At 43.8% G+C, this 24,216-nt stretch overlaps 3 protein-coding genes across 8 annotated transcripts in view; all 3 read right to left on the bottom strand.

Annotated features, from left to right (window-relative positions):
* The window catches only part of ttbk1a (tau tubulin kinase 1a), a 41,260-nt gene extending 33,224 nt beyond the window's left edge, over nt 1–8,036 (bottom strand). Inside the window, exons 1-6 of one of the 5 annotated variants that reach the window (XM_035520825.1) lie at nt 7,894–8,036; nt 6,281–6,411; nt 5,397–5,479; nt 2,231–2,380; nt 721–868; nt 211–284 (exon numbers count right to left, since the gene is read on the bottom strand). In XM_035520825.1, the coding sequence (XP_035376718.1) occupies nt 211–284; nt 721–868; nt 2,231–2,380; nt 5,397–5,405 (381 nt within the window). In that variant the 5' untranslated portion in view covers nt 5,406–5,479; nt 6,281–6,411; nt 7,894–8,036. Of the gene's footprint in view, nt 1–210; nt 285–720; nt 869–2,230; nt 2,381–5,396; nt 5,480–6,280; nt 6,412–6,520; nt 7,307–7,893 lie in introns of those variants that run through there. The other 4 variants (XM_035520826.1, XM_035520824.1, XM_035520827.1 and 1 more) reach the window with 4 other exon arrangements.
* Nucleotides 8,037–8,135: 99 nt separating this feature from the next.
* tpcn3 (two pore segment channel 3) lies at nt 8,136–16,607 on the bottom strand. Of its 2 annotated transcripts, XM_027010474.2 has the most exons (19): nt 16,223–16,607; nt 15,520–15,602; nt 15,276–15,390; nt 14,889–15,017; nt 14,224–14,340; nt 13,864–13,982; nt 13,229–13,330; nt 12,908–13,034; nt 12,431–12,629; nt 11,896–12,040; nt 11,148–11,333; nt 10,967–11,031; nt 10,259–10,346; nt 10,077–10,146; nt 9,742–9,961; nt 9,471–9,561; nt 9,256–9,369; nt 8,865–8,977; nt 8,136–8,771 (listed from the first exon to the last, which is right to left on the bottom strand). In XM_027010474.2, the coding sequence occupies exons 1-19, from the start codon at nt 16,331–16,333 to the stop codon at nt 8,647–8,649; spliced, it is 2,319 nt and encodes a 772-aa protein (XP_026866275.2). In that variant the 5' UTR covers nt 16,334–16,607; the 3' UTR covers nt 8,136–8,646. The 2 variants fall into 2 exon arrangements, with proteins under 2 accessions (XP_026866275.2, XP_026866276.2); XM_027010475.2 differs by lacking the exon at nt 14,224–14,340.
* Nucleotides 16,608–19,717: 3,110 nt separating this feature from the next.
* On the bottom strand, nt 19,718–22,261 carry pgap4 (post-GPI attachment to proteins GalNAc transferase 4). Its single transcript, XM_027010464.2, has 2 exons — nt 22,133–22,261; nt 19,718–21,792 (listed from the first exon to the last, which is right to left on the bottom strand). The coding sequence occupies exon 2, from the start codon at nt 21,617–21,619 to the stop codon at nt 20,438–20,440; it is 1,182 nt and encodes a 393-aa protein (XP_026866265.1). The 5' UTR covers nt 21,620–21,792; nt 22,133–22,261; the 3' UTR covers nt 19,718–20,437.
* Nucleotides 22,262–24,216: the final 1,955 nt, after the last annotated feature.

Raw genomic sequence — 24,216 nt, 5'->3', positions numbered from 1 at the left:
TTAGGGAAAAACAACACCCAAAAATCACACCCAAGCTATACATGCTAACTATTCAAATGTCTCAGCTTTGACAAAGAAACACACAAACTCAGAGTAAAGTTTTAGCACTCACGGCAGGGGAGCATGCATTTATTCAGGATAAACCATCTCCATCTGCTAACTTTTGCAGCCCTAATTAGTTTTTTTATTTCAAAGAGGAGACGTGTTTACCTGAAGCTGCATGACGACATAGTTGAATTTATCATTTCTTCCACAGCCGATGAACTTGCACACATGGTTTTTACCTGAGAAAACACAATCAACATGGTAGTGTAATTACTCACTCTATGTGCACACAAAAACTTTGTCTAATTGACTAATCTGAATAACATGTTTCTGTGTGTGTGTTTTATTATTTATTTATTGCACATTATTCACAGAATATGGCCAATATGTGGCAAATAATACAACCATGAATTAACACAATTGACAATTAATTACGTAATGAATTATTACACTTGCCTTTTCCCTTCAACAGCTAATAGTTCTCTAATAGTTCTCCAATAGTGCTAGACACCGTCACAACTGAGCAGTTAAAGCAGCCAGGCATGCAGCAAGCACACCAAAGCGCTAGCTCAACAGCACAGAATCATGGTAGCTCCGCTAATTATGGAGTCACCAGCAGCTCTCTGCGGTACGTGGTGCGGCGCGGACTGGTAAAGCCTGGCAGACATCTCCTACCCTGGAGCTTCTTTAGCACGGCCACCTCCATCTTGAGGACCTGCTTGGGCTGCTGCGCCGACTCCACCTTCAGTGCCACGTTCTCCCGGGTGAGCAGGTCCAACGCCTCATAAATCTCCCCAAACCCTCCACCGCCTATCTTCTTCAGCTGGGGGGGGGGGGGTGTCAAGAGACCAAACTGTCAGTCATTTTCAGTCAGCACTCCACAGGAATGTGGGGTTTCCATTCTGCCACTCAGGGGAGGATCCTATATTTTAGGATAGGAAATGCATTAAACATGTAAGGAGATTTTGCGTTTTAGTTATAAGTGTACTCAGGATTGAAAAACAAATCACCCCCAGTGTCAACATTTTAAAGTGCAGGTGTTGGGCACTTCACACACAGCTTGTGCAGTGCAAAATAGTCACTAAAAGGTTCTCACTAGTTCAGGATGTAATTATTTAAACATGTACATGCACATAAAATACTACCTCCTGACTATACCTCCTCCTTAATATTCCTTGCATTGTGACAAACTGTGGCAATACAGACTATACTCTTCGGGTAAACAGATAAACAGAGAGCTAATAAACCAAAACCAAATAAAAATTATTTATTTCGATATCCACTTTGGTTTAGCACTGCCCGCAAGGCATCGTCTCCTAGCTGTAGTGAAACGCTAAAATGAAAACACTATAATTCTAGGTGAGACGTGAGTCATCTTGATTGGCTATCCTCACGGCACAGTAATTGCACTCTGCTGTGACAGGTAAGCAGCACCCTGGCATATATGCGCTTCATGCTTCACATGATGCCTCTGGCAGCCCAGTGTCAGAGGTTACAGGCACATGAGCCACTAGCTGCTCTATCACATAATGCAGTGCTCATTGGTGCATCAGAGATGCAGGGGAAAGAATAGATCTTGTACCACTACTGCTTTCTCATGGTATTATCTTGAGGCAGAAAGGGAACCTTCCCTACCGAAATGAACAACAGTTCAACACTTGTACATTAACGTCCCAGGGGGCACAGCGTAAGATATTAAAATGCCTGTAATGAACCAAATGAGTGTTCCATTAAACCTTCAGCCAAGTTCCATTAAACAACTGTGTTGTTTCATAAAGAATGAAGTAGCAATCTTGGACTTAGTAATAAACCTTACAGCGCCAGGACAAATGGTGTCTCCAAAAGATGAACAGGTTTTGTTTCTGATAATAAAATCTTAAATCTGCATCAGCCTGAAGGTTAGAGTGTCCAGTTTGCATCGACAGAGGAGAAATTATATAGACGCACAAGTAGACATTGGAAAGTCCTCAATGACCAATTATTCATGCATGTAAACCCTGTGCCCACAGGAAAAAGGTCAACATTACCCTAATTAGAAAGCAATCACAGATTTATGTTCCCTGGGGCTTAATATATCTTGGATGCATTTGGATCGATATGTACACTTTTTTTCCCTTTCCACCTTCAGCCAGTGACTCCTTCTCGCGGCTTGTGTGGCGTGCGTGTGTTTCCACCATGAACTCACTACTTTCCAGCGCTCCTTCACCATGCAGTTGGGCGGCAGGATGTCCTGCTGCTCCGTGCCATTCATGTTGTCGTTGTCCTGCAGTGCTGGCACTAGACACTGCCACCCCGACAACACTCGGGCGGCCCCCAGCTTAAACGACCCATTTATCTACAGGGAACCACACGCACACACACACACACACACACACACAAACAATTAGCCTGGACACATCAAATGTCTATATATTTTCAAAGGTACAATTCATCTACTGATCTATATGAGCTGCTGCATTTAATAAATTGGCGGTAAGGAATAAGGATCATGTGATCTTCAGGGAACTAACGTGGTTAGGGATGGTTAGGGCTCATTATCGCTAGGGTTATACATAATATCAAATATAACTTAAAATATATCAGTGATCTAATATTAAGTTCTGACCAACCTTGAGGCCTAGTGCTTCTGTCATAAATGCGTAACCAGTCCATGTTCTGAGAGCAGAGGTGTGTGTACAACACCAATTAAGGTATAGGAGGGGGCCAAAAAAATGTTGGCTAGAAAAATTGTATGTATTAAAACACAATAAATCTAATAAATTTAGACATTATAAATCTGGACTGTCAATCCCTGGACGCGAATGTGATCAATCTAGCATCACTATGTGTTCAGCAGTCATCTAGCAGTGCCCACTAGCTGTGATGGCTTACTGGACCCTAGTTCTGCTGAGCACTTTAACAGAGTCCTGCGATTAACTGGCTCACATACATTCTGTACCAAATCTTTCTGTGAGATTAAAAAAACAGCCACGGACGACGAAACCATGTGTGGGAAACAGTGATGACATCACAAGAGCACCAGAAACGAACAAACATGAGTACATTATACAGTACATTTCAACACTAGACACTAGAGCCACTGAAGTTTGAGAGAGTTCTAACCTTATTGCAGTTCATTTCAGTTTTTTTTTAGACGCTGTGGTCTTACTGAGTGTGTTTACATGCATTTAATTATCCGGTCATAATCGGATTTCTTCGGTTATCTGATTATTTTAGTGTCATTTAAACAGCATACGCCAATTTCTTAGATCAGAGTATGGCCTAGAAATCAGATTAAGAAATCTGATAAAGAGAGCTGGATTTTAGCTCAGGAACCTAATTTCTCAGGGCTAGCATACCTTACTCTGATTTCTTTTGGATTTCTCAGTCTGCACAAGAATGCCAATATAATCGAACAGAGCTGTAAAGCTGTCCCAGAAGTGGCTAGCAGAATTAAGTGCAGCACTCGCTCGTTCAGAAAAGCTTGTTTCTGTCTTTGCATCAATATCAAGAAAGCTGTAAAAAGAGCAGCATTGTGCACTATTAATAACCATAACAAAAAAAATCCATATTTGTTTTTACAAATATGTTTACAAAAAGCCATGGCAGGAAGTTTAAGACACATCATTCTGCGAGATTATTGGCTGGTTGCAAAGTCGAAATCCAAATACTCCCTACTGCCTCTTGGGGCTTTTCCATTATCTGAATAACACGCAAACACAATCAGATTACTGACAAAATCTGATTTTCTGCAGTTATCATGTTATTAAATGCACGTAAAAGCACTCGCTGTTAGGGGCTTTGAGGGTGTGCTCACCATGACCTTTTCTTACCTTCATGATGCCAGAGTAAAGTGTGCGCTTACCTGTCCTCCACTGCCAACTCGTGACTTCCACATGACTTCCAAACACTTTACTGAACAAGGCTCACACTCAAAACATTCGTGAAATTGCTTCAGGACTGAAAATGAAGCGGGTGAAAACCCAAATCCGTGCTCTGCAGCATGCGGGCAGAGAGTCTCAGAGGAGGCATGCACAGATTATCTTAGCACCAGAACTGAGCTCAGCATCGCCGACTGGCCTTGGCGTCAGGGCATGCCGGGCCAGCGGAGGTCAGCCCGCCCACTCACGGCGTGTAAAGGCAGCACAGCGGCAAGAAGCAATGGAGCAGACCAGGGAAACGCGACTACATCTCAGGAGTACTGTTGGTAACTCATGGGTTCGTTCCCACCAGACAGCAGTCAGAACACATGCTGGACAGGTTGCATTTGTGAGCTCTGTAGCAGTGCTAAATTCTCACAATTTGAACAATGGACATAAATATGTGTTGTGCTATTCTGGAGGTGAATCTAAAAATACTGCTGTTAAATTGAAATGTTCTGGAGGTGAATCTAAGGGAAGACCTTCCCTTCTTATTGTTTTAAATTCCTTACCTATAGACCTTAAAGGGTCTATAGGTGAGTCCATCTTTAAATTCCCATGAGTTGGCAACTCTACAAAACCAATGAAAATTCCTTCCTTATCGGAATCCTGTAACCCATGTAAAACACTTTGTTTACATAGCCCGCTGCGCTATATCATGACTAGCAACTGTGCCTCTTTAAAGCACTGAGAAAGGGACTTTATTCTTGTTTCAAAGTGGTTTATTAATCTTATGGCCCACTTTTAAACTGGGAGGACTGGCTCAAGAGATTAGAAAGTAGTTTGAAGGCTGGAGTTAGAACAGTAAACTCCCGGAGTACAGCAACATCTTTGTAGATGCAGCCCTGTAGTGCAGGGCTGTGGTGTGAAAGCCTGCAGCGATGTCTGCGGTAGAACGCAGGACCGCACTGTAGAAAGCCGAACTGTCTTTTAGAGGGCCAGGCTGAGTGCGGTAGCCCTCTGTGCGCGAACATGTGTGAAAATCGTTACTTCTTTCTTACCACCCGTTAATCCGCTTTTCAGCGAAGGGTCGTTTTAGCGCAACCTAACGTCTTAAACCGTCCCCCGTCTAAACAGTTCGGAGGGACCCTGCGGTCTAAGAGGAGGAAGGCTCTCCTAGCAGAAGAACAGGGCAGGTCAGCTCGCATTGCGGGGCCCGCTAACGCAGCCGCTCCCCGTAGTCTCCCCTACTGGATCACAGAGAGCTCCCTGCTGTACTGAGGCTAAATGCCCCACTCAGGACTCAGAGCTCAGGGCAGCTGCAGTCAGCGCAAAGCACGGGCGGGGGTGGGGGGCAGAGAGGGAGCAGGGAGGCATTCAGGTTTCTCCGATCGATAAAGCAGAAATCATTCAGTTAACTCCCACCAGGAGCGGGAAGCTGCGACAGCCATTTTGTGCTCAAACTTGATAAAGTAAAAATGCAGTCACTATGAAGAGCTGATAAACGCTCACCATATTCATTAATCTCTTCAAAAACCTTACGTCTCTCACAAATATGATCACATTAGTTGATCTCAAAGCCCGCCTTTGACCTCCTACAAGCCAAAAAAAAAAAACCAACAACAAGAGAGGAAATTTATTATAGCTATGTCCGAAGTTTTGGTTTTTAAGAGTAGTTGATCTATAAAACATTCTGTGCCTAAGTCTTAAAAAGAGTGTGAATTCTCCAGCAGCCTCCAGTTCTCCCAGCTCTGAGACAGGGCCATGTCACATATACACACGCGGGGAGTCAGGCAATCCTTTTTGCGAAGTCACCATTATGACGCTCCCCGCGGGGAGCCTGGGTCAGACGGAAACTCAATCCACAAAGGTGAAAAGCACAGAGATCCTTTAGACCACACGGACGAACACGCATGCACCAGCGCACGCCAGGAAGCACAAACACGACACATAGGTGATGACGGACATTACGAAACAAACCAAAAAAGGGTCGCGATCGCGAATGCCTTTGGTGTAAACTAAACACAGGAAATACAATGTGCAAATACAGCGAAATGATTACGGAGTGTGCGCGTACACAAAACACAGGTGGAAAAAAGAAAACACCTGGGCCTACTTTACACTACAAACAGGTCAGAGAGACAAACCTTTCACTTATAAACAAATACGTGTTGCACTGATGCTGACAGGATACTAAAAAGATCACTTTACTGCTGTTTTATTATAATAAAGTGCGTGTGGGATTCATACAAAACACTTAGTGCTTTAGCTGTGAGGGATTAATTAACGTGGGAGCAGGGAGCATCAGTTTAAGGGTCTCTGGTCCATAACCAACCATACACACACACACACACACACACACACACACACACACGTACTGCGTGTGGAGGACTCACCTGGCAGAGGAACTGTGGTAGCTCAAGCCTTTCCGTCTTTTTGAAATCTTCATTTGGGATGTAGCAGTGGGCAGACCATCAGGCCGGTCCTCCTTTAAAGACACAGTGTAGGGTGGCCACTTTAATAACCCCTGCAAGGACGACACATGGAATATGGCACTGCAACGCACAGCATTAACACCATAACCTATCGAGCTGGCCAACAGAGCTGAGCGTAATAAGAATCAGTGTGGCACTCACCGACCGTGGCACCTACGTGCGGCATTTAAGTCTGGTATAGTGTGCAGGAGGCATCAAATTCATCTTTCCTTCTTTTCGAGAGGAAAGGATTTGCTGACCGCTAAGAAATGAAGTCGTTTACGTTTCTGGTATTCTCACACCGCTGCAAACACGCCGACTATCATTCAGATTTGTTAAAGCCCATGAAAGGCGTTCGATTTGATATGTACCGACGTGACACGGTGACACCCTAAAATAATATCGATCGATGAAAATCAGCTCCCAGCTCACTCCAGAAGGATGACGAATGGGTGTCCGTCCAGGCGTCCCGCCCGACGGACGACGGGGTGCTGCGTAAAGCTGCACATCCGTCCGCGGAGCCTCCGCGTTTCGGTAGCGACTCAGATGATGCCGGGCTCCACCGTCACGGCGTGATGAAGGACCGAGTCCTGCACCGAAGCATGCGGCCCTCAGCCGATCATCTCAAGGTCTACTCCCCCCGGTGAATGGCCATCAATTCAAACGCAACCCAAGAGAGAGCGCAACCTGCCGGGACTGACTACAGGTGTCGTAACAGCCCACTTCGACAAGCCGCTCTGTCACACGTTAAATCATCTGCGTTACTAGGCCTGTACTACAGATAGACTAAACGTTCAAAACAAAGCAGGCTGTCTACACCACCCCCATTGTAAATAATCCAGAGCCGCGAATAAGCTTGGCATTAACGCACGACGTTCAAAGGTTGCCATTTTTCCAGCTACGCGCAGAGCCAGGCGCAGCTGCCCATTTGCGCATCCTTCTGTTGTTTTTCCGCACTGCAGCTCAGCGCCTCGGCACGGACACCCCTGTGGTTCACCCATCCCACCACCAGAGGGCGACGCGGGCAGGCTCCCGAGCGGATCAGAGCTGCTCCATCACAAAGCGCCATTCTCCCGTATCTGCTGCCACATCCCAAACGACTAGTACACACTACGTTAAGAAATAAACAAGAGCAGAGCAATGACGGAGAGGTACCCTATCAAGAATGTGAGACTGAGCACAGAAAATTGCCAAAGGCGTGTCCAAGTTGAACTACAATCCCCAACTTGCCTATCGAGCGGAGAGACGCCAGTCACATGCTCTTTCAACTATTTTAAATGCGGCAAACTGATAAAACACGTTCCTACCAGATATTGTGGAAATGAACATGAAAATAAATTTGCTTTCTTTTATTTTCTCTTTTTTTTATTTAATACACGGTTATTTCAATGAAAAAAATTAATACATTGTAGCCTGAGGCATGCGTGGTCACCTTACCAATGTACATCACGTACATCCTTAGAAAATATCCTACGCCCAGCCCGACACATTAAATACCGAGTACAGGCCTTTAGGGAAAACGCCGCAGTTCCCACCTGCTCATTTTGAAGCCGCGATGTTTCTCTGTTCAGTTCAGTCGCGTGTGTAGATGCTCCTCCACCATGGCGGAGGATGCTTCTCTCCTCCTCGCATCAGCACCAGTATCGCCTGCTAGCCCGACACGGCTCGCCGCCTTTTTGCTTGTGGTGAGCAACGCGGCTGAGATTCTGCCCCCTAGTGGAGAGAAGCTGCACTGCAAACGAGCCCACGGCTCAGACGCGAAGAAAGGAAAACTGTACTCATTTGCTTAGTTTTATTGTACTCGAGGAATGCTGTGCCTTTAAATTCATACAAACCTCACTATAACATTGACAGTTTGATTACGATTGCAGTATTATACAAAAATAGGCATGAGCAGAAATAATGACTTTTTAGCCTATATATTCTGTCAGCCTTTTCTGTCCTGTATGGGAGAATAAACATTTCACCTGTGTTTACTGATTTATGTATTTATCTTATGCATCCTTTTTTACTGTTCTCTGTGGTTTATTGATCTCAGATTGAAAAGAGTGCGTGGCAGTCGATTCCCTCCTTAACACTGTCTGGTATAGAGCAAAGCGCCATTACATATGCTTGACTGCTCCATACAAACTGGCCCGGTTTGCAAATATCACCATTCACTATGCATGTAATTTAGCGTAGTGTAGTTCCTCTCACTAGCCCCCGACAGTTTGTGTATACAAAGACGATGCGATAGAAATGTACATTTAGGCTGTAGTCATGTACAGAGGTTCACGTCCTCGCACGAGTCACGCAGGAGAGAAAGACGGGTTGGAGAAGTTCATGTCCTCGGAGGTATCGGCAATGACTTCTGCACTCAGATCAGTTCCCGTTTCAAACATCCTCTGCAACAGGCCATCCATGGTGCTGTATCCTGCCAAAGACGAGAACAGCAGACTACGTTACTGGTGGCAGCGGGACAACTCGAGTTGTCGGAGCTCTGCGGCACATCGAAAGCATTTGTTACTTTTTGAACTGATTTTGAACATGATGGTGGGCTTGGTAGAGGGGGTGTCTGCGGGACCCATGTCATTGTCCTGGGTTTCCATGGCATCCACAAGGTTGCCATCAAGGTGATCCCTAGGCAAACATAAAAATAACAATCTCACAAACTTGCAACACTATTTATAACCCGTTTGCGGAAGGATTTATACTACAGCCATGTTTATAGTTTTTGAGCTGATTATACAAGTGATATTGAGCAAATCAGGGGCGTTTGTTACTTTTAAACAGATTCCATCAGCTCAGCTAAAGCAAGTTGCTTTTTAGCATAACTCTGGAAATACTGGAATCCCACTGAAGGGATCCGTGCAGAAGAAAACAGCCTGTGCTGTGGGGTTATGAACCAGGAAACCTACTGCTCCACACACAGATTCAGCTCTTCAATCTTCTTCTCCAGGGATGTCTGCAGGTCATTCTTTTCAACGATGTACTCAATAATGAATGCCTCCAGGATAAAGGCCACGAAAATGCTGATCACAAGTTTAAAAAAAAAAAAAAAGGTCATTTAGGGACACTCATTTTCATTCCGCCTGTCTAGACAGGTAATCCAAATTACATCATATAATCTTACTTCATGATGATGATGACAACCACTATGTGGAAGAGAACAAAGAATATTCTGGCTGAAACATGGGTCACTGAAGCAAAGCCACCAGCAAGCAGTAAGACCAAGTCAAGGAAACAACAAAGAACACAGGAAAGAAGCAGCACTAAACAAAACATTTAGATCTAAAGTTAAGACATTTCAACTCTTGCTATAAGCCTTCTGCTTTACACCCCGTTTTCTCTGGAGCTACGTCTGAAGAGTGTTTTTAGGCCAAGTCAGCCATCACGTAGGATATCGTGCCACTGGTTGACCACGGTGAGTTCCAGCAGCAGGACAAAAGAGGACACCACATCGTTGAAGTTGTTCTTGCAGTAGTTGTTCCTGGCGAAAAGCGTGTCTTTGAGGAGGGCATTTCCACAGTACTCCCGCGCCGGGTCAGGAGAGTCGGCACTGAAAAACTGCACCTTCCCTTTGAACAGCTCCATCCCCACCATAGCGAAGATGTAGTACACCACCTGGAGGGACAACATGGCGCGTCTGTGAGCGCCACCTCTCTACCACCCTACGGAGGTTTAAAGCAGATCAGTATGCGTATAATGGACGCTCCACTACTGAGGAGTCAGCGCTCACCAGAATCAGCTGGCCGAACGTGAGCATGAGTGGGCCGATCTTGATCAGCGTGTTGATGATGGCGCGGAACCTGCCGGGGAAGGAGGAGAGAGCCATGTCACGCGCCACGGGACGGCTCCTACAAACCCACATACTCGTGAACATTTGTGTTCGCGCACAGGTGAGCGGTGTCCTGGCCTAACCTCTGAATGCTGTCCACCACCCGGATGAGCCTCAGTACTCTCAGGATGAAGACGATGTCCAGGATCTGGCGACTTGTATAGCCTCCAGCTGCAGAGAAAAAAAAAAAAACAAGCGTTGAACCAAGGCAACCGCTACTGGCCCTTTACAGCTAGCTGGTCCCACAAACAAATGGTACAGCTTTGACCTTTCGGGTTTTAAAAAGGCAAAACATGGGGTCTTTTTACATTTCTGGTTCAGGAGCTTCAGATGTGCTGTTGGTCGGGCCTGTTTGAGCTATGAGTAGAAACCAGAGAGCTGAAGCTTAGTCAGCTGTTTGTCAGCAGTCCACAGGGCTTAGTGTACCACTGATCCCAGATCAGATTAGCACTGCCGTAAGTCATTTACCTCAGCTCCTCTCCTGCAGAGCACAAGCACTGCCTTCTCTGCATCTATACATCTAATTTAATTCTTAAAATGATAGCTGAAGACGACTCAAATCTGTAAAAAATAAATAAATAAAATAATAATATTTTTTTTTAAAGTCAGTGTAACTAAGTAAGCCGTTTCACTGACCCTAGAATAGAAACCCTGGCTCAGTGCGAGCCTTCCAGATAAAGACGGATACTTTTTACAATGTTGGAACGTATACCAACACTAATTCTAAGATGACCATGTTTCACCAGGTAGCTATAGTATGTGCGCTCTGGCTGCCGGGAACATGCACTTACAGGATTTCAGAGCCGCATTAATGACAGTTGCCAGCAGAGCAGAAACGATGATGATGGTGTCAAACCTGTGAGGAGGAGCTGGTTTAAGAACAAACTTGCCATTTTTTGCAGCAAGAGGCACCGCATTCAAACCATGATACGTCTGCACATTGTAAATCTGCCAAAGTCTCGTCCCCCTCACCAGTTCCAAAAGTGATGTCTGGCGAAGAAGGTGCGAGGCTCAAAGGTGTAGAGCTTGAGCAGGATCTCGAGCACGTAGAGGGTGAGGAAGAACCACTCAGCACTGGACACTACGGGGTCCTCTTCATCCAGTCCAATGAAGACAGCGTTCACCAGGATTATGGCATCATACAGGTACACAAACATCCTGACACATGCACAGAATGTAAGAGCGCGCGCGCACACACACACACACACACACACACACACACACACACACACACACACACACACACACTGTTGAGTGTTTCACAAAGGGAGGGGCATTATGCTTTAGAAAGGTCTTGCTTGATCTATAGTCCAAATCTGGCTGTGTGGAAACCCTTCACGTCACCATCTATCCTGACTGATCTCTGAGTGATCTTGCCTGAGTTTGTGTGTGAGAGCATGCTGCTACCGCTGACTGCTATGTTCAGGGTAGCATGTCACTGATTGCTATGCACAACTCGCTTTACATATGCCCAGTACTGTGTTGCACTGTCTACTCATTTTGTATTTGTCCTGTCCTGTATTTATTATTGTTTATTTAATGTTTATTTAATGACATTTTGCACTATATTGGACTGTTTGCACTTGTGTAGCATGTTGTCTGTTGCACTGTTGTTTATATTGCACCATGGTCCTGGAGGAACACCGTCTCGTTTTTGTTGTGTACTTTTATATAGCTGAAATGACAATAAAACCTCTTGAACTTGAAGTGTGTGTGTTACCTGTGCCGAACCATCCTGCAGATAAGCTTGCTGACAGCAGACTCATAGATGGCAGGTATCCAGGTGTGCAGTGGGTGTGCACGAGACTTTAGTGTTATCACCTGGATATTCAGCAGATCAGCCAGCTGCACAAACGCCACCTTTCCTGTAGCGGAGACACCAAACCAGTAGAGAAAACACAAAGCCGTTTCCCACAGTGAAAGGTCAGATTGTTACATAATGCTCACATTTCTCTTTACGGTTTTCTTTCTTTATCTTGCCATGTATTAAACCATATCATTTTTGAATTACTACAATTATAGGGTATAATGGTTATATATTTGGAAAACTTCACTGTGTTGAACATTATAGACTGAGCAAGGTTGCATACTTTATTATAGAATGGAGATGAACCTGGATGGAGATTGGAGCAAGTCTGATTTATATCAGCAGAGATGGACAGAGTCTGATTTATATGAGATAAACTAAGTCTAACTGATAAAAGCAGTGATGGACAAAGTGTGATTTAAACGAAAAGAGAGGGGCTCAGTCTGACCTATGTGTCCTCTGTTGTGGTGGTCCGAGACGTTCCAGAGCAGCTCTCGATGGGCGTTGGTGATGTCAGGTTGAACCAGTCGCACTAGCCGGTTCCAATGAGCCTTACTGACCACTGGCTCTTCTCCTCCTTCCTTCAGCAGACTGAAGGCGTGACACATCTTCTGCCGCTTGGCCCTCACCAGCTGCCGTACCTCTTCCTGGATTCGGAGAGATAAAAGAAAATGCAGTAAGATTACTAATTAATATTAATATAACAGCTAAAAAGACACTGGGTGGAGGGAGAAGTGACCTTGAACCCGTAACATGTGTCACAAATCACAAATTAATTTTTGCTACATTTTGAATAGCACCAACATCCAGCATACTCCTTCAAGGAAGCATTCAAGGTACACAGAAGTTAAAAAAAAGTCATTTAATACATGTTGATGATAATATAATTATAATTCCATTAAAAATACTAATATATTTCAAATACCTTCAGGTATTTTTTGTAGTTATTGTAGACTACAGCCAAGAACACAGACATGAACGTGTAAGTGTTGATGACGATGTACAGAATGAAGAAAAGAGCAAAGAACGAACTATAGTTGTATGCTGGCATCCTTCAGGGGAAAATGGAGAAAAAAAAAAAGGAGATCAATTAGCAAACATACACCCACAACCCACAGTTTAGTAACACAGATATATACGGTTGTTTCATCTGATAACCAAATGTCACAAAGGCAGGGACTATACATTCTGAAAGTTTACTGGGTTTTTTTTTGTTGTTTATTTGTTTTGTTTTTTTAATACCTACATGATATCAGGGCTGTTGGCAGTGGTCACTAAAACATAGAGATCAAAAACAATGTCCAAATAGTTTGTAAAATATGGGGCACCCTCAATGGTTTCAAGGTTTCTAGAAGAGATGGGAGAGAAAACGAATTAGTGCCCTTAACTTATAACTTACTGAAAACTCTTGAGTAAACAGGAACTTCAATAACGACCACAACATTGTAACTGTATTAAAAATTAAAAAAAAAAAAAAAAAAGTCCTAAATGCTTCTGAGCTTATAAATACATAGAATGGAAAAACAGACATGGAGGAAAAACTAAACTGTATAAAGAAGGCAAGAGAAAACATGGAGGGACTTGGAGCTTAGAGGCTGGTAAGTTGTGCAAGGTGGAGCAGAGTGAGGTGGAGCTGACTGCAGGGTGGAAAAATAATTACAGATTTAGGGGAGGAAGATCAGTTTTGTATGCAGGTGTTGCAAGGGTTGTATCTGTGAGGGAGACGTCTGCGCACATCTCCGCACATCTCCGCACGCAGGCACACTTCCCTCGGCTGTAAACGCACGCACATGTTCCCCTAACATACTTGCAGATCCCACTCGTACACGTACAAGTGCGTGCGTGTGTGTGTGTGTGTCGTGTTGCCTTGAGGCACTTTACCTTTTTCCCATCAGCTTCAGAGCCATGAGGGAGAAAATCAGCACACTGAACATGAAGAGGAAAAAGAGAACCAGGATCTGAGGCAGGGCGTTCCGAATACTCCTGAATGCCCTGCGGAGCTACACACATACACACGTATGCACGCACGAACACATGTATGCACGCACGCACGTATGCACAGCAGATGAGGAGAGACATTAATCTCTGAAAGAGGCAGTTGAATTACTGCAATTCAGTCTGATTTTCATAATCAAAGTAAGCAGCCGCAAATCAAAAGGCAGCCTGGGAGAGAGAGAGCACGAAAGAGCAAGAGAAGAAAGCACTCGACGGCCAATCAGACAAGCTATTCCTTTACAGTACCTGCCGTCCCTCTGTGACATTGACCAATAGGAGAGGCCGTAGGACGCGGGACCAGCGAACTGCGTAGTTGCCAGACACTTTCAGAGCTCCATATATGATCATATCAAGGAGGCAGAGCTGAGGCAGACAAACAAATCAGAACCTTGCTAACACCTGCAAAACTGCCATGATTTCAGCAGGCTATATCCAGTCGCAGCTAAACAAAGTCTAAGCTGGAAAAACCTATTGCAAATGAGCGAAAGAAAGGAGACAAAACATCGCTGTTAGACTGAAAGAAAGCATTGCGCACAGTGGCTAAAGTTCCCATTCCTAGGTTTTAAAAGTGCTGATACCGAGAAACGGAGGCTAAAGTTCACTCTGCAGCACAGAAACACACTCGCTCTGCACTTCAGCAGAGCTGGTGAGGCATTTCCTTGTGCAAAGAAGTTCCTCAGAAATGATTAAGAAATCTAAAAACTGAAAAAGCTGGCATTGCATTTTTTTCCCCCCTCATTCCACAGCGTCTAAAGATTTTGCTCATTAAAGTGGAGTCTTCAGCATTTGGAGTTTTCCTGGGTGAACAATGGTTTCAGTCCAAATACCCGATGGGTCACAAGCTGAACTGACAGTTAAATAAATAAATAGATTTCAGAAAAAAGCAGGATTCATGCACACACTGGGTTTACCGTGATTATGACGATGATGCAAATGTTTTTGGGATCCCTGAGGAATATTCGACGGGGAACTACTTTAGCGAAATGTGCCAATCGCACAGCGAACGCTACCAGACAGATGAGCTCAATCATTGACGTGGCCTGTGAGGAGACATGCATGCACAGAAACACAATCATACATACATGTGCATGCACACAGAACCGTAAAACCAATTCTCTGTTACAGATGAATGTTAAGAAAATCACATATTTGACCAATCCTGGACCTCCATCTTAATTAAATGAAAAGACCTTATTGTAGTTAATAAAGGAATTGCTCAGTAAATATATTGTGAAACGAATGTGCGACGCGGTGACCGGAGTGATCAGGCATGTGGTGGAAATAAACGCGTTACTAACCCACACAGGGAGCGGGATGAGTGCAGGCTCCTCAAACAGCGCCAGGGCCAAGTCCACCAGGATGAACACATACACCAACACATGCAGCATCCAGTGGTTGTAGATGAGGTACAGCCTACACCAGTCACGCAGGCACAAGCCCACACACATCCAGCAAGCGAGACCCCGAAGCAGATGTAGCACAAGGCAAACAGGAACAGATGACCACCAGAACTGGGTTATGATGAGCAGTAAGTGAACTTACCTCACTGATGGGGGAGATGCGTCAAAGGTGATGTTCCTGTTGTGCTGAGCATCGGACACATAGACTGCTGCGAGGTCAAACCTCTAAACGCCAACAACAACAAAATGGTCATTTGTTATAGCAAAACCCCTCAAGCACTGCAACCTAAAGGGTAATAGGAGCCAAAACAATGAGCTTTCAAGCTTCTTTTCGGTACCATACCCACTGTAAAATATGTCTTAGGGTTTCATACAAACTTGATTGGTCTTGTTCCACACAGAACGATGTTTTTATGGTCAGCACAGCTGAATGTATTTAAAACAACAGACTGCACCACCATCCAGCTCTGGTCCACGTAAGTGTGATGGTATATAGCTATATTGGTATATAGCGGTTTACCGGTTCACTTACATGAACGGTAAAACCGCAGGAGTTGCAGTTTACCTCATGAACAACACAGCAAGCGACCTAAAGACGTCCTGGCATACAAAAGAAAGAGTCCTGCTCACATGAACACTGTATCTGCATGCATTCACCCTTTTGCACGGATGAAGGGGCACGTTTCTGAATCAAACGACGTTTTTAACTGGAGAAAGCGTCTCTCCATTTGCAGTGGTGCAGTTGTTGAGGAAAAGATCCTTAATAGATACACGAACGAAAGCTTCTGCCTGCTGCGTCGAGAACCCTTTGCCACGCTTTCTTAGTCTCCGCACACTAAACTTACATCTTTCATGTTGTCCGGGCTCTCGCAGGAATCCTGCCCTCCGTTAGTCGCGCCTTTAAGCTCTGAGGAGAAAGCAGCCGCCGGCTGTTCGGAGTTCTCCAACTCAGACATTTTCTTCGTTTTCCGCCGCTTTTCGCAGAATTAACCGTTTTGTAGAAAATGCCTTGTGAAAGTAAGTTGCCCACACCCAAATTACCTTACAAACCTCTGCGCACTTTTACAAATGCGTTTCACCTTTGTTACTTTGCCTTCAATAAAATGACAAAGCGGGTTGTGTGGACCAGAATTGACACCAAGTTAGTGGGGTGTTTCTTGCTATGAGAAGCTTTCTCCTCCATAGTGCGGAGCCTGAACGGTTCGTTTTCCTTAATCCATGAATTTTGACCCGTCATGTGACAGAAACTAGCGGAAACATGACGAGGGGAAGAATTTTATAGTCCTGAGAGGTGGGGAACGTTAGCGACGACCTCCGAAAAGAGCTCAACGCTACAGCCATTACGGAGCCTGTATCTTTCTCATTCCCCAGAGTGATCACTCTAAAACTACGTTTTATTTCTGACGTGTCGTTCGTGGGTTCTGAGATGCCTTCATGTTCTGAGATGTCTGAAGTCGGAATGTTCGTTGAACCTCAGTAAACCCGTCATTCAAGCATCTCGATAAGTAAAAACAACCATAATATACACAGACACATCCACTTCAAGACAAAGGTTTCCATCCTGGCAAGCTCATGACAGGCAGGTGTCTGCATTCATAGTGGTCTCCAAACACTGCTTGAAATGTTTTACCTGCTCTGGGGCCCTTAAACAGCCAGCACCAGTGGTTTTAACACAACCACAGACAGAAGAGTTAACATCTTGTTTCTTTTGTGAAATGACTGTATTCTTCTGGCCTGTGGTAGTAAATGTCAGCATGTGATAAACTTCACAAAAGCATACACCCATCATGTTTTAGTGTTTACATTTATCTGATACTTTTATCCAACACAACTTATATTTATGACTGAGTACAACTTGAGGGTTAAGGGAGTCCAAGATTGGCAACTTGACAGTGGTGGGGCATGAACTGGCAACCTGATTGCAAGTCAAGTACCCTAACCACTGAACTACCACTGCCCCTGTTTTGTACTGTGTATCCAACCCACTATGGGTGCTGTCATATCAACATGGCCCTCTTTTTTGTATTTTTTAGCTCTGTGTTTTGACAAACCCAAATGTGGCATTTATTCCTGATACGGTGTTGGATTACAAAATATGATATCATCAGGATCAGAAATGTTACGATATGTTTTGAAAAATGTTATTTTTCAATTTGATCTGATCCAATTACTTTGACCCTGCCAAATTTATTTTTGAAAAACTGGCCCCTGGGAGCAATTCTTCCAGAGGTTTTCTGCTTTCTGTGTAAGAGTTGTTTAATCATCTTTAGGAACCCTGTACTTGAGTGTTTGTCGGAATGCAAAGTTCATATAAATGTTTACTATTCATTTTAATTTCTAAATCTTTTAACGTGAACTGGAACACATTACAAGAAGCCACATTTTTGCGCTTGCTTTAAGTAACGCCTAATTTCAGCCACTAGAGGGCACAAAATCTAATCTTCATCCCAGCCATAGGAACTTCAGTTATTCTGGTCACATAACAGCCACAAAGAAAAGATGGATTTACAAAAGCAAATGTTCCAAGTTATTGCTCAGTTAATAGCATGAAGGTGGACACGAATTACTTAGGTATATGAATTCGCATTTTATCCTCATATATTCATGTTCTGGTGGCAAATGGTGGCCTGTCATTGCTGTGCACACCATATTCCTGCATGACACCTTGATGACTTGTCTGAATTGTTTAAAAAATAAACTGCTGCTCATTTATGTAAAAATAGCAGCACTACCCAGCTGAATGTAAAGAAGATGGCTACAAGCACAAAAAGAGGAATGTACTGTGAGAAGCACAAATCCCCTGACATTTTCTGTCAGATTTAATTGGCTCTAGTAATTAGCCAGTTAGCTTCATCATTCATCATCTAACTCTGGACTTTGTTTGCAATGGTGGATTAGATTGTAGATAGCTTTTGCACAGAGCCAATATCATTGCTGGCTTCCAGAACCTCATATTGCATATGCCACTTGCTGAAATCAATTCTATCACTCTGGCACAAACGTTGCTGGTTTTTTGTTTTTTTTTAATTCGTTTTACTTATTGCATGCTGTTGGGAATGCTTAGCACCCGAGCAAGAATGCACACTGGCAAGCTATTCATAAAGTTACCCTTACACTCATGAAATCTCATGAAATGTGTCTCATGTGTCCTGGACATTTAACCACTCTTATAGCAGGTTAGACTACATTCATAGACTACTGACCAATAAATACTAAAATTAACAACTGCTTGTCAGACACGGTGCCATTTTCATAAGATTCCCCAAGAGACAGACTGACCGCGCTCACCTTCTGCAGTCCTGTGGGAATTTGATGCGGATTATGTGCGTAAGCACAACCTACCCATGATGGTTCTGGTGTTCCTATTGGATTTGTCTATTGAGCAGACTCATCTTTACATTATGTGGAGGGATTTTACAGTTTTGTTGGAATGCATGTAGCCACAAGTTAGGGTTTGGAAAACGACGTTCTGACATTTGACAAGGCAGTCAACATGATATACTTTTGTGGTTTCTCTGCTGATAAGGAATTTGTGACCCTTCACACATTTCCCATGACTAGTTGTTTGCAGTATGACATACACGCCCATAAAGAATAGTAATAGCTTAGGTATCCACACATAGGTTCCCAGAAATTGTTGGTAAAATAAGATCCATGGCTGTATGGTTTCCTGAAACCATTCCCCAAAGACCCACGTCACTAAGACCTTCAGTTTGGTCATGATGCCATGACTGCATCACCTTGCTCACCAGTGGAGGAATCCTGCTTTGTGGTAGATCCCTCCCAGTTACCAAGGCTGAATCTCTCTCTCTCTCTCTCTCTCTCTCTCTCACACACACACATACATACACACACATGACTACTATACAAGTGTCCTTTAGGATTTGCTCAGGGTAGTATAATTTAAAATATCATTACACAAACAGCATTGCTAAGTAAAACATCTTTATGATCATAAAACAAACCAAAAGGTCAATGATCAAATAAGGTGTTTGTCTCTAAAATAATTTAAATCCAGAATCTGACAAAATGCAACGAGCTATTTTTTTATGACTTAGCAGACACAATGACAGAATCAACAAAAAAAGAGCAGTGTTTAAATTTCTAACTTTTTTTTACGGTTTATGAGAAGTTCAGATTGTACATGCATTCAAAGGGAAGTTTATTCAAAATGTTGCCAACCTGTTGTCAATCCCGTTGCCAGCGTGTTTTTTTATTTGGTAGTGGAGTGATTGCTCTAATGTGCTCTCATTACACAAACAGCCTGAAACTAGGACACACCCATAGGTCAAAGAGTACTCTCATAATTACTCAATGATTCATTGTGGGACAAGTAAAAATAACATTTTGAAAACTTGATTTTAATTTTCTTAAGCCTGGCCATTAGCAATGTCCAAAAGTTCCACTTTTATGGCGGTCAAATGAAGTTCATGAGAACATATACATTCGATTTCCCAGACATTACCTCAATGCCCATGATTGCAGATTTCTGTCTTTATAATTCATCCTGATTGTCTGTCTTTGCCAGTGAATAGCCTTTGCATTACTGCTGGTGTTTTAGGGGTTTAAATGTTCATGTTTCATCCACTAGTCCTGAATGATCATTAATAGACTTACTAACACATACACAGAATGGTTAACCTGCGAAAACCTCTTATTGTGAACAAACATTTGCAAACAGGGCCACTTACTCTGCTCCCTCTCCGCCATTACACAGAGCACTACGTTCTGGCCAGAGGCCAGAGAGCGGCGGTGAAGCACAAAGCAAGATGGTTCAGGGGTTTGAAATATGATTATGCTATTGCAACTGTCACCATGTGTAAAGCAAGGCACTTTTTAAAAAATGGTTGTCTACGAGGGTGCACGGGGCACCCGCCCTGATGCTGCTATCCACAGTAGGAAGTTGACAGAAGCACTACACACCCCCAGCACTTTCTATAAGCTACAAGTCCTCATGGGAATGCTGCAGTCCAGCCCTGTGGAAGTTATGCCCTTCAGATTTTGGAGTTTTTATGTGTAATATACATCATTATCATGCTCCTTGCAGGTCTCAAGGGCTCTCAGAGCAGTCTGGGGTGCCAAGGATTAGCACGCACGGAGGAGAACGCGCCAATGTGCTGAATGAGGTTGGGCTCCACGCTGTGGGCATGCTCACCCCGGGTGGAGCGGGCGAGCCGGTACAGCACCATATCCTTGGCGTTGCCCTTCTGGCACACTGCTCCATCCAGCAGGGCGGCGACGCGGACGGAGGCGTTGCCTGGGAAAAGCATGGCGGGCGTGCAGCACTCTGTGGCAGGAGAGACGGAGTAGAGTTGCGGAGAGAGTCGCCGGAGCTCCAGCAGGTAGTGCCTGCCGCAGAGCTCGGCGACCGCCATTACATAGAGCACCAAGAAGAGCAGGTGTGGGGTGGAAATGGGGGGGGAGAGGGGGCCACACAAGGGCAGGATAAGCAGCAATGCGGTGGCCCCCACCACACCCAGTCCCATCCATTCTAGGATGCGGTAGGGCTCTGGATTCCAGTAGCTCTGCAGTCGCTCTGGATGGTAGAGTTTCACATAGAGTGCGCTCAGAGCAAACCGCCGTGACAGCAAGTTCCGGATCACGGCGAAAAAGTCGTCCGAGGGGAGCGCGTCATCCTCGAGGACCACCACGTTCCTGGGGCTCAGCAGTTCCCAGCCCTTGCGGAGGCAATAAACATAGTCCCTTTTCTCCTTCTCAAAAATGTTCACATGCTCATGGATCATCTGCTGCTCGTCCTGAAAGCGCCTGACCACCCGGAACCACTTCTCCAGCAGCGTGGCATCCTCATTCTCGAAGGGCCCACTTTCAACGTCGCACACCACGACCTCGGCGCAGGGCGGGTCCCTGCACGCTCTCAGCAGGCGGTCCAGCTTCTGCATCACCTGCAGTAGATAGTGGGAGCTGTGACCGTCCACCCTCCTGGCTGTCACCACCGTCACCAGGAGCTCCGGCCCCTTAGCAGGTGGATTCTCGGGCACTCTGACAGTGGCCAGTCCCTGCCAGTAGCGCAGAGCCTGCTGCCCTTGTTCGTAGCTCTTCCGCAGAGACTCATCGCTCATCCAGTCCAGATAAACAGACCTCAGGAAGTAGTAGGAGTAGAGGCTGCGATGACAGCACAGTGGGAGGACCACGCCGAACGTCAGGACACACAGGACCAGGCCTCGTGCTGCTGAGCCCGACCAACGTGAGTGCAGGAGCAGCAGGGCTCTCCGTCGAGGCATTTGTGTGGAGTGGTAGTCTGGCCACTCTGACACGCCCTGATTATGCCAGCGGTGAGCACCCCAGGAACAGGGCAGTGGCCTGCGCTCAGTCGCTCTTCAAACTGTACTCACAAACTTTACTGAGGGGGCCGTTTTCCCCAATACCAACACCTGTGTCAACACACCAAACGGAACTGCCAAAAAGAGAGAATGTTTTCAGTTCTGACATGTGGGGGGGGGGAAAATGCACACATGCACAATACATTAAAAAAATCAAAAGCTCAAATTCTGTTAAACGGAACGACTAAGTCCGATGTCGCATGTAGTTGGTGAAGCCCGGAAGAATGACAAGTTTACTGCAATGGCTCGAGTATCAAACGCGCCGTTACGAACAGAAATAATAATTCAATCATCAATAAAAAATAATGCAAACTAGCAGACAACGACAAATTAGCATATTATAACACAGTAAACGGCGTTTCGGAACCTTAGAAAACCAGCTAATTTAAATAAGCCAAATCGACAATAACCTACCGAAAGGCCATCGTTACAGAGATGCACTGCTGCAGATCACACGGAAAGCGCACATTTGCTGTAACTTGTTATCTGCGCTCACCATAACTTTGGGTTTGAGCAAAGCAGTCCCACGGCCCACACCGACAACTGAACGCAACGGAAACAATACTCAAGGTACAACCCATTTACCGTATTTCGTCGAGCAAACAGGGCTTGGTGCCAGAAAAGGCAAACAGCAGCGTATGCTCATGAAGATGTAAAACGAGGACTATTCGCGCACTCGAGATTTGTGGTTAGGACGCAGTCGTTCCAAAGTCATAAATACATGGCGTTTTGAAACTAATCAGTCACATGAATTATTCACTTTATATATTATTCAAAAAATAAATTATTCAAAGGAACACTCAGACAAAGGAGTGCTGCTTGACTTAATTACAAAGATCAGAAGTGGGTATAGTAGCCTAAAGTTATACTTGTACAAAATAACTATATAATTGTACAAAACTGTCTGATCAAAAAAAGTAATAGTCACCTACAGAAATACAATAAACTGAAACATCTGCACAGGCACGTTTTTGTGATCGTAAGTGTAAACACAGATAAGAAATAATTTATTCATCATGGAGAAAAATTGTATCACAGCAGCTCTGTCCGGCAGAGAAGAAACACAAGCTAATACAAGATAGAATAAAATAAATTTTCAAAAAGATTGACTGTGTTATGTACAAGTAAAACAATGTATAAACATAAAATAGAGTAGAATTAGAACTATTTTACATGCACAATGTGCATAATGAGCTCCAAAGTGGGAGGTATGACCACAAGCAAAGTATATACTATACAGTCCAAAGGGCTATAGGGTTAACATATTCATAGAGGTATACTACAAACCAAGGTTAACATATTCATAGATCTATACTACGAACCAAGGTTAACATATTCATAGAGGTATACTACAAACCCAGGTTAACATATTCATAGATCTATACTACGAACCAAGGTTAACATATTCATAGAGGTATACTACGAACCAAGGTTAACATATTCATAGATCTATACTATGAACCAAGGTTAACATATTCATAGATCTATACTATGAACCAAGGTTAACATATTCATAGAGGTATACTACGAACCAAGGTTAACATATTCATAGAGGTATACTACGAACCAAGGTTAACATATTCATAGATCTATACTATGAACCAAGGTTAACATATTCATAGAGGTATACTACAAACCAAGGTTAACATATTCATAGATCTATACTACGAACCAAGGTTAACATATTCATAGAGGTATACTACGAACCAAGGTTAACATATTCATAGATCTATACTATGAACCAAGGTTAACATATTCATAGATCTATACTATGAACCAAGGTTAACATATTCATAGAGGTATACTACGAACCAAGGTTAACATATTCATAGATCTATACTATGAACCAAGGTTAACATATTCATAGATCTATACTATGAACCAAGGTTAACATATTCATAGAGGTATACTACAAACCAAGGTTAACATATTCATAGAGGTATACTATGAACCAAGGTTAACATATTCATAGAGGTATACTACGAACCAAGGTTAACATATTCATAGAGGTATACTACAAACCAAGGTTAACATATTCATAGAGGTATACTATGAACCAAGGTTAACATATTCATAGATCTATACTATGAACCAAGGTTAACATATTCATAGATCTATACTATGAACCAAGGTTAACATATTCATAGATCTATACTATGAACCAAGGTTAACATATTCATAGAGGTATACTACAAACCAAGGTTAACATATTCATAGAGGTATACTATGAACCAAGGTTAACATATTCATAGAGGTATACTACGAACCAAGGTTAACATATTCATAGAGGTATACTACAAACCAAGGTTAACATATTCATAGAGTTATATATCCTCTTCTGGTTTCCTCTGCCCTCTATCATATGGACTACAAATCAGTGTTAACATATGCATGGTTTGCTCAAGAAAGCCAACTCAGCCCAACATTCCCTATCAGGCTTAATTGTTATCATGAATGTGTATTTCAATATAATCAGTAAGTAAATACAGGTTTTTACC

The sequence above is a fragment of the Electrophorus electricus genome, chromosome 21 (genome assembly GCF_013358815.1).
Source record: "Electrophorus electricus isolate fEleEle1 chromosome 21, fEleEle1.pri, whole genome shotgun sequence".
NCBI classification, from domain to species: Eukaryota; Metazoa; Chordata; class Actinopteri; order Gymnotiformes; family Gymnotidae; genus Electrophorus; species Electrophorus electricus.
Note: the sequence above shows the minus strand (reverse complement) of the source record. Positions and strands in the feature narration are given on the sequence as shown.

What these genes read in the sequence shown, in the direction of transcription:
- pgap4 (XM_027010464.2), bottom strand. Translation starts at nt 21,619, where the DNA reads ATGCCTCGACGGAGAGCCCTGCTGCTCCTGCACTCACGTTGGTCGGGC.
- tpcn3 (XM_027010474.2), bottom strand. Translation starts at nt 16,333, where the DNA reads ATGTCTGAGTTGGAGAACTCCGAACAGCCGGCGGCTGCTTTCTCCTCA. An exon ending in TGCAGGATGGTTCGGCACAG is followed by an intron (nt 11,334 to 11,895) that starts GTAACACACACA and finishes TGCATGTGTCAG; the next exon opens with GATGTTTGTGTACCTGTATG. An exon ending in CTGAATCTGTGTGTGGAGCA is followed by an intron (nt 8,978 to 9,255) that starts GTAGGTTTCCTG and finishes ATGTTTGCCTAG; the next exon opens with GGATCACCTTGATGGCAACC.